We start from the raw sequence: 10189 nt of genomic DNA on the forward strand, positions 1-10189 counted from the left end.
GGCATTAAGATCTCCTCTCCTGTCCTGAGGGAGGTGGATCAAATTTCTTATAATTTTTGGGGTTTCTTCATGTGCCAAATAATGAAAGATAAACCACTCTAGGCAGTAGTACAATGATTTTACTTTTTTTTTGGATTTCCACCATAAGTTGCATTCTCCTTAACTTCGTCAAATTTTGACGTTAAAACTACGAAGCCCGCGTATTTCGATTTGCGACATTGTAAATTTTCCATCTCATTTTAATATTTCGGAACATGACTAATCCGTGTTACTATTTCGTATTTCGTGCGAGTTTTTCATACCCTGCTGAAGAAATTTCTCAGAAAATTCGATGCGTAAAATGTCGAGAAATGCGTTTTCGAAAAATGAGTCTGTTCCATTTAAGAGAAATAGTTGATCATGTGCTTTTTTTGTGGGTGGAACAACACGAAAATCACTTCGAGGACACTAGTAATGTTCAAATTCACTCCTCGACGAACCTATGGCGTTGTTTTTCCGGCGTTTTCTAAAATTTTCCGCATCCGCAGCACTGGCGGATCCAGCAAATTGGCAACATTATCTTTTTTCCATTTAAACCTAAGGAAATGTATCGATTCTTGGAGGGCCAGGTGCTTCGACAAAATCGATTATTTAGCATAGGTTCAAATGGAGGAAATCCGACGTTGCCAAATTGCTGGATCCTCCTCTAAATTTTGCGTACAGTTTATTTCAGTCTTCGGAGTGTAGGTTCACCCATGAATGTACGTAAACAAATCTGAATTCGTAAGTGTTTCTCTCGTTCGCTTTAAATCGTTCTCAAGCGTTTGTTTTTACCTTGATTTTTGTGTTGTTGAAACAAATGTTTTGAGCCGATCGATATCGTACGTAAAAAAGACGTGACAGTTAGCGAGACTGTTTCTTTATTCTAGTTCAGGTATTTTTATGTCTATTTTTAAGTTTGTTGTCTTACAAACCTAATTGCCGGTCACGAAAAAAAACTGTCCCAAAATGATAAATTTGAAAAAATGCAGTGCGGAGTACACGGTATTTGCGCCAAAGGGTGGATTGTACAATCATTTTTGATGTGTTCGACGTGACTTGCGTGCGATTTTACCTGTAAAAATAATACTTAGTGGACCGTGTCTCTTGTATGAACAGGTCTCTTAAATTAGGAGAATTTTGAAACACCGAAATCGAGATACGCTTTTCTACGGCCATACCGTTGATTTATTTTCGAGGCTTGCGAAATGTTTCGTCCTCAAATTAACGCCTGCGGGCTGATTATTAAAATCGATATACAAAGTGATAGACAAAAGATACATCACAGAAAAAAATATATTAGGTGTCATCCCCTAAAATTAGAGTGCTAGGTACTCCAATTTGTTGGACGATACGGGCATTTCCAATTAACTGTGGTAGTGCCGCAACTCAAGTTGGGGTAGTATCACAACATTTGTGTCAGTGATCTTATTTACTGGGGTACTAACACAATTAATTGGGATACTACCACAGTCTATTCGAAATGTTCGAGTTGAGACTTAGCTCCTACCTCTTTTTTTCCGTATGAAATTAGGCGAAGAGTTAAGCGATCCTATTGGTTGAAACGTCTGGTTCTGATAGGGAGAAAATGATGGGCTACTGGATTGCATTTTGCAAAAAAGAGGCATTAGTATTCCAATGTCGCTAAGATTGTTCAACTTTTTTTATCTTGTAAATATAATCTGATCATCTGAACAACATTCATCCTTACCCCCAATAAACTGTAATTTCAAGATGAAAATTGACTTTGTAAAAATTCTTTGCGTGATTTCAGTGATTTAATTGCAAAACATTGTAGCAGAATCTTAGCAACATTGGATTGCTCTTGATTCCATTTTGCAAAATGCAATCCAACTCTACTCGTGAATTCCCGTTAGTTAGGCTATTACTTACCTCCTTTGTCCATTGCAACCAACCACTTCCACCAATAGAGTCGCTTCAAATTCTCCTCCTGTTCCTCGTCTATCAAGTTCAATAATCAACCTGCGGCTTTATTGAAACATTATCAATAAATCTTGATCGATAAAAATCCTTCCTAAGATATGGAATCCATCGATCAAGATAATTCGAATACGATTCTACAATCGGTCCGCAGTTACCTGATTATTGAAATTGATAGACAAAGCTATTGACAAAAAGGAAGTAGAGAGTATGGAGTGATCCTATTGGTTGAAATGTGTGGTCCCCATAGACTAAGGGAGAAAATGATGGACTAACTACCTATCTGGTTTCTCGTGGGTTGCCGTTAGTTAGTCTATTACCCACTGCCTTTGTTCATTGCAACCCTTCGCTTCCACCAATACTGCCGTGCTAAGGAATAACGCCGTATGAACATTGGAGAGTTGCCAAATTTCCTCGGATAAAACAGTATTTTTCAGGGAAGAGGTGCATATATTTCATTGATATTTCTAGATATTTTAGATATAATTGAGAACAAAATTATCTGCAAAATTGGAAGAAAAATATGCACAAACTTTCTCGGAAATTCGTAATTTACGAAAGGAAATTTGGCAACACCTAAAGGTTCATACGGCGTTCTTCCTTAGCACGACAGAATAGGATCCCTCTTTATCTCTTTTGTCGATAACGTAGCATGGTGTCAACGATTACGGTGTCAACAAACAGTTTTTCTAAGTTTTTGTTGACTCCATGATCATCCAAAAATAAAAAAATTCTGACTTTTATGAAATATGATCACGGTGTCAACGATCACGACGTCAACAAAACTTAAAACTTCCCCTTATAACATCTTTCAACTTTCGAGTCTTGTTTTTCTTGTGTTCTAATCTAATCTAACCAATCATACGTGACCCAGACCTCTCCTGTGCACTTAAATTTGTAATTTTACTTATAAGGAAGATATTTTTTTGTTTGTTGACACCGTGATCGTTGACACCATGATCAGGGCCCATTTTTGCGTTTTACTGCCTGAGCACGACGTCAACGATTGTTGACTCCATGATCAGATTTTAGGTTTGTTGACACCATGATCGTTGACACCATGATCGTTGACACCATGCAATGTTACCCTTTTGTCTTCTTTGTCTATAGCTTTGTTTACCAATCTCAATAATCGGTCTTCAGCTCAGTGATGACGTCAATAAACGGAGATGATGGTCACTCCGGTGGAGACATCGACAAGCCTGGATCCATCGATGGCGTAGTTGGAGGGGACGATCCTCTGGCCCTGCTCGCGGTAGATGCGACCGGCGCCGTCCACGGCGTAGGAGCCCCTGGGGATCCCGCCGGCAGCGACGGCTCTGTCGATGGACTGGCAGAGCGGGCAGACGCTCCTCACGTACTGCACGATGTTGAGCAACTGCTTGAGCGCCAGCGGAAGGCCGTTCGTCAACTGAGCGACGTCGTAATTCGACGGGCGGACGACCTCGGGCACGGACGGCATGTTGCCCGTGTAGAATTGATTCGCAGAGAATGACGGGAGGCCCGTGTTGAACTGAGTTGCCGAAGGGATCGACGGAAGGGCTGTGTTGAGCTGAGTCGCCGCCGGGTACGATGGGAGAGCTGTGTTGAGCTTAGTGTCCGCGGAGTACGACGGGAGGGCCGTGTTGAGTTGAGACATCGTGGGGACATTGACTGTGTTGAGCTTATTCTCCGCGGTGTACGACGGGAGGGCCGTGTTGAGTTGAGACGTCGTGGGGACATTGACTGTGTTGAGCTTATTCTCCGCGGTGTACGACGGGAGGGCCGTGTTGAATTGAGCCATCGTGGGGACATTGACTGTGTTGAGCTGAGGCATTGTGGGGACATCCGCTGTGTTGAGCTGCGACAGCGTGGGGACTTTACCCGCACTGAGCTGAGACACCGAAGGTATGTTGGAGGTGCTGAATTGGGACAAGGAAGGGAAATTGGCCGTGTTGAGTTGGGGCATCGACGGGAGTTTGTCCGTGCTGAACTGGGACACCGAGGGGAAGTTGGCCGTGTTGATCTGGGGCATTGTGGGGAGGTTGGCTGTGTTGAGCTGGGGCATTGGCGGGAGGGCTGTGTTGATCTGAGCCGCGCGGCTGGCCGCAATGTCGAATACCTGTTTGGCGCGGTCGTAGGCGGCGGTGTGCGCAGAGGCGGGCAGCATGTTGTAGTGACTGTTGAGGGTCTGTTGCAGGGCGCTCACCATTCCAATCGGGTTGGTCGTGGACACGCCTTGCGGAAAAGCGTAGCCCGAGACGGAGTACAATGTTTCTGCTCGGACCTGGAGGCAGAGTACAATAAAATATGAAGGGTAGACATCCATAACTTGCTATGCGCCGTAAAATTATATTCAAATTGTGCATCTTTTCCCTCATTGGGTGATCATCTCTCTCACTAGCCTGGGGACGCCCACAAACTGTTGCTGGAGCCATGAGAGGAATTTTCTCTCATTGCAAAAAGGCGAAAAACCAGAGGGAACACACCCGGAAAGCTAGAAGGTAATAGATGACACCCAAAAGAGATGGAGAGATGCTAGCCTCTAGAGAATCTATACCATAACAGATTCCAGTGGCGGTTGGGCGCAGAGCGCCCTCTAGGGCCGGATTAAGGGGGTGGCCACGTGAGCCGCGGCCCATGGCGGCAAATCTAGAGGGCGGCAAATTTTGCAATTTTTTTTAATGTAGGTATAAAAAAATATCGGATTTAGAAAAAAAAAATTACAAACGAGAAAAGGCGACAAAATCTCTCATTTCCTGAGAGTGTAGTAATTTTTAATTTTGTCGTCTTTCAGTGATACAAGAGACAGCACATTTCATTAGTCAAGTAAGGAGAAAAACCAAACACGAAATTTGGCCTGGAACGGTGCGGCGCAGAGAGCAATGTTGACGAGGACTTAGATGGAAAGGAGAAGCCATCGGCGCGGCGATTGGCATGTACATATAACACATATCAGCGCCTACAAGACTGCATGAATACTTCACGCATTGCGTCCAACACACTGCGGTCAGCAGCGGTCGACGTGAAACGCATAGCGCCTACAAGAATGCTTGAATACTTCACGCATTGCGCCAAACACGGTGTGGTCAGCGTGAAACGCATGGCGCCTACAAGACTCCGTGAATACTTCACGCATTGCGCCGAACACGGTGTGGTCTGCGCGGCGCGGCGGCGGAAGTTAAGAGCATTAAACCACATTCATGTTTGTTCTTTCATAATTTTTTCGTTCATTTCTTATGAATGGAAGGCCTTGTCCGCACAGAGATAGGTTTACCAAACTAAACTTTTGCTAGTAGTGTTGACAGGGCATCCCCAAAAAATGTGTTCAACACGAGTAAACGCGTCTTTTGCACCCCTTCCCCGCTGGCAAGTTCACTTGATGGTTTTTATTGATGTTTCAATACGAATGAGAAGAGGGCGGCAAAATACAGGCGGTCCATGGGCGGCAAGTAGGTAAATCCGGCCCTGGCGCCCTCCATAAAGCGCTGTAAAAGCGACCGATACATACGCCTTTATGCATGTATTGGTTCGCTTTTACACAAACAGTCCTGCATGACAATAGTTGTGGGGTCATCGAATTTGCGCGTTGTTAAAAAATTAACCTAACCTATCCGAACCGTAAAATATTTTAGCCAAAATAACCAAATTTCTTATAACCTAGTCTAACCTAATTTAACATAAACTAACCTAACTGACCATTTTTTACGGCCATAAAAATGCCCCCACCCCCATGAAAAATTTTCGATTGTGGGGCCACGAAGAATTATCCCACAACTGGGGGCAGGAGCGTGTGCAGAAACCCCACATCTCACAATTATGGGTCGTGCAATCCCGCACACACATACACACTCGGAAAGTCTAAAATTCACTCCAGAGCGCGTAGCCAAGGTTAGATGGAGGGGTGTGTAGGGTCCGGACAACCCCCCCCCCCCCCCACTAGAAAATTTCCCCGAGAACGTCAATTTCTTTATTTTCCGGAATTTTTAAATGGTGGAATCCCATCCTTAAGAAAACCTTTAACAGTAGAACATTTCCCCTGGAGATCAATTTTTGGGCTGTGCAACTACCTCACCCCTAACCCCACAATCTGCATCATATTATTGAGCTTCTTGCTTTGGAGATTTAGCTTGACATAGTTCGATGTAAAAACGAATTATCTTGATATGAAAACTTCAAACGAAACTCAAAAACACAGCTGTCACATTCCGCAGGTTTCAATTCAAAACAAACAACATAAAACGCGAATTTTTTCGACATCTTCATTTCCCTGTTTTCCAATATAAGTTTTCCGATTTGTAGAAAAATTTCCACTTCAATTGCAGGAGCTTGAATGGCCGAAGTTCCTAAGGCACCGCTGTAGAATAAACAAATTCTACTGATTTTCTATGGAAAAGTAATTGTTTTGTTTTTTATTTTTCTTTTTATTTTAGGAGCTTTGCCACATGACAGTGTTCAATATCAGTATCCAAATGAGTTTTGAAACCGAAGTAACTTGTCTGCATCGAATTATATTTTTGCCGTAGCACATACTTTTTGAAAAGGATATAGGTCAACTTTTTTTGCTTCACAAACTTTGACAGAGCTACTAGACAATACATAAACTTATTAGTAGATATTATCTACCAAAGGTTCTCCTAATATCTCTCTGCACAGGCAAAAATCATACCTTAAAGCGGGAATAGTTGTCTATTTGAAAAACACGCATTCTCATCGCTCCATTTGATTTGCGTCACCACTGGACGACGTTGTTGTTAGCTTGGATAAATATTCATGCTTGGACTGCCAACTGAGGCAAATTATGATCTTTTCGGTTTTTATTATTTTTTTTTTGTCATGGGAACGGAGTTCCCCATGATATTAGAATCGTTCCGTTGCTTTCGCTATGGGATTCCCTATACCTCTGCGACCTTGAGCGTTTCGCCCAGTCTCCGATTTTTGGTTGATTTTCCGATGTATCAAAAACCGTTGTATTTTTTAGCCAATCATGTCTCTACGTCAAGTTGTGTTGATTGCTAAAATTCGCTTTCAGCGAGTTTTTTTTCCACCTTGAGATGTCGTGTCTGACTGGTAAATCTGCGCAGAACCACGAAGTTCCGTTTTTGGGCAAATTCTTTTTTTTGGGAGGTTCTGATTGGTTATTTTTCGCCATCAGTTTTCTGTTCGTTGGTGCAAAAGATCGCCTACCTCGGTGTTCTTGAGAAGCCGCCATTATCCCACCTCAAATTTGAAAAATAGAAGTAAAGAAATAATAACCATCGTACAAGGTGGAAAATTGTTCTGGAGGACTCGTTACGGATAAAGAAGTCAAAATCAGAGCTCGATTGATTGATTTAATTCATGGATACGCAAATATTGCCTTAGCTCAACTGCCGCGATCGGAATGCATGCTGGGATGAACCTCGAGACGCATTAAAACAGTGCGAACCATGGCTCCTACAGCAATGCGCTTCATATTCCAAAAGCAGTCAAGGTCTCTTGTGATAAGTCCCGCCCATTGCCCGAGTCTTTTAAATGCTATTTTTACTCTCGCTCACGTGGATCCGTTATAGCCTAGTTGACTAAACCGCCTCGTATTTTTGATTAGGTGCGGGCACCCGGCGATCGGGAGTTCGATACCCGACGATGGGAACTACTTTTTAATGGTTGTATTGAATGTTTTAGACTAATCATCAAAAAATAATTAATAGTAGATGATAAATGTACGAACATTTTCTCGTGAGTTAATATGTTAAACAAAAATACTGGAATATACCTCCTTCATATAATCAGCCACATGTTCCCCCAAATTAATGACGTTATTTTCTTTTTTCAATAAAGTTAATTTGCATTCAACGTTCGTAAGTTAAGCAAAAAGTACCTATTGATACAAATAGAAAGACATGAAAATAGTATGTCTAACATTTCAGTTGTTTTTTTTTTTTTTATTTATTTTTTGTTTTTTTGTTTTTTCAATAAAACAAATTGACTGGGACTAGAATCATCGTATCTCTGAAGACAAAAGCTAAGTTTTTTGATACAGAAATACTAATATATTCATCCTTTATATAATCAGGGAGATGTTGACCCAAATATTGATGTATATTTTCTCTGTTCGCCCAAATTAATGATGGTATTTTCTTTTTTCAATAAAATTAATTTACATTCCACGTTCTTAAAGCAATATTTTCTCCAAAATTCAGCAAAAAATAACAATTTATACCTACGCAAAAAGTAAATAAATAAATAAAGCAATGACATGAAAGTAGTATAGGTAGTACACATCTAACATTTCGGTTACATCTATTTGAATGAAAAAAATGGCAACTTAGGAAGCACATAGGTCACTTATCGACGGTGAAACTACCAAACCACGTATCTCGGTTTGCGACGTCGCAGACTTCCTGTCATACTTTATTTTTTAAATGAAAAGCTACTTAACGTCCAGTCTTGAAAATTTCCGTGATTTTTCCTCTTCGTGCGGAGAAAATTCTGTGAAAATTTCAAGGAATGATATTGATTTGGTCTACTTCAAAAAAATAAAATGTGAGCGGAGATTTTTAAACACCGCAAACGAGATACGTGGTTTGGTAGTTTCACCGTCGTTATGATGCGTATTCGGGCATATGCGTAGAGTAAAAATATCATACTTTACGCCGAAAAAACGAAACTGAAAGTTAAATGCGTTAACTTCCAAAAACCATACATAATCCAACGAAAATAAATAATTGGTAAATAACAGCTTTCTTGTATGCAAAGAAAAAAAATTAAAAATGTTAAAAAAGAGATGTCGACACAAAATTACATAGCCCCTTCAATTCTGAAGATACTACAAACGAACTGTACCTTAAAATTTTCATATCCCAGAAGCAAAAGTTCCCATGACGAATATTGCTATCGCTAGCGATTGCAAAAACCAACTTGTTTTATTATTATTTTAGGAACTTCGCCACATGTCAGTGTTCAATTTCAGTTTCCAAATGAGTTTCTAAACCGGAGTAACTTGTCTGCATCGAATTATACTTTTGCCGTAGCACATACTTTTTGAAAAGGATAGGTCAACTTTTTTTGCTTTACAAACTTTGATAGAGCTACTAGACAATACATAAACTTATTAGTAGATATTATCTACCAAAGGTTCTCCTAATATCTCTCTGCACAGGCAAAAATCATACCTTAAAGCGGGAATAGTTGTCTATTTGAAAAACACGCATTCCCATCGCTCCATTTGATTTACGTCACCACTGGACGACGTTGTTGTTAGCCTGGATAAATATTCATGCTTGAACTGCCAACTGAGGCAAATTATGATCATTTTTCATCTTTAATTATTTTTAAATAAAACTTATGTTTGAATTTCGTGTGGAAGAGTGCGGTGCGTTCTTTATCGGGAGAATTGGTATAATAAATTTCTAAGTGCGAATTTTCATGTCATGTTTCACGAGCAAACTATCCTGTTTTAACTGCTTCAATTCGCTCCACTGAGATTTACTCTGGCATAATGCGTCTATTTTAGTTGCATTCTGCGCTTTTTTATTCTTACGTCTATCATGACTCGAACATGCAATATTGCGATCTCAAGAGTACGTTTTTGCGTAGGTAAATGACGAAATTTTAAATCCGGAGTATTTTACTATTTTACACATGTTTCCCAATACAAGAACACGTCAATGCTATTTAAGAATCATACCTCAGTGAGTGCGCAGATGGCTAAAATCGCGTAAAGGAATTTCTGAGCCATGCTTGAAATTTGCAACCTGCCGACCAAACACTAACCACCCACGAGGGATTCAGGCACGCGCGAAGGTTGAGTAATCAAAGCAAGGCGTCGAGGCACGACCAAAATTGGCAGTCAACAAAAACACGAAAAAATCGTGAAACTTTCTCACGTCAGGCGATAGCAGTCCCTGAATGAATTTATTTGCCCTCGGTCGCGGAATGTGTATTTGTTTTCAAATTCTGGAGGTGTGTTTCGTGATTGTCTGCTCGATAGCGGGAAAAGACACAGCGGTGCCAAATGAGTTGAAAAATTTGCGATTATACATGCTTCGTTAAAATCAACAATTATCGGGGGATGAGCCAATGATCATGGTTGTAAAATGAGTAAAGTGTCCGCCAAATTTTATCGGTCCTAGATTTTCGTACGCAGAGCAACCGCACATCAATCGATACTGCCAAATATACATTTTCTTGACAGCTTTTTCGTATGTTTTAGTGTTGAACTGAAAAGTGACAACCGCCTTATCCTATCACACGCGTTACAAAAATTAAC

The 10189-nt window shown here is 40.9% G+C and overlaps 1 protein-coding gene across 1 annotated transcript; it reads right to left on the bottom strand.

Annotated features, from left to right (window-relative positions):
• Positions 1–101: 101 nt before the first annotated feature.
• On the bottom strand, positions 102–9761 carry LOC140225712 (uncharacterized). Its single transcript, XM_072305442.1, has 2 exons — positions 9608–9761; positions 102–4225 (listed from the first exon to the last, which is right to left on the bottom strand). Exons 1-2 carry the CDS (start codon positions 9656–9658, stop codon positions 3116–3118), a joined length of 1161 nt encoding a protein of 386 aa, XP_072161543.1. The 5' UTR covers positions 9659–9761; the 3' UTR covers positions 102–3115.
• Positions 9762–10189: the final 428 nt, after the last annotated feature.

This window comes from Bemisia tabaci, chromosome 10 (assembly GCF_918797505.1).
Source record: "Bemisia tabaci chromosome 10, PGI_BMITA_v3".
NCBI lineage: Eukaryota > Metazoa > Arthropoda > Insecta > Hemiptera > Aleyrodidae > Bemisia > Bemisia tabaci.

Excerpts from the sequence above, each read along its gene's own strand:
- LOC140225712 (XM_072305442.1), bottom strand. The coding sequence starts at position 9,658 with ATGGCTCAGAAATTCCTTTACGCGATTTTAGCCATCTGCGCACTCACT. Across the intron at positions 4,226-9,607 it reads CCATCTGCGCACTCACTGAG|GTCCGAGCAGAAACATTGTA; the intron begins GTATGATTCTTA and ends CTCTGCCTCCAG.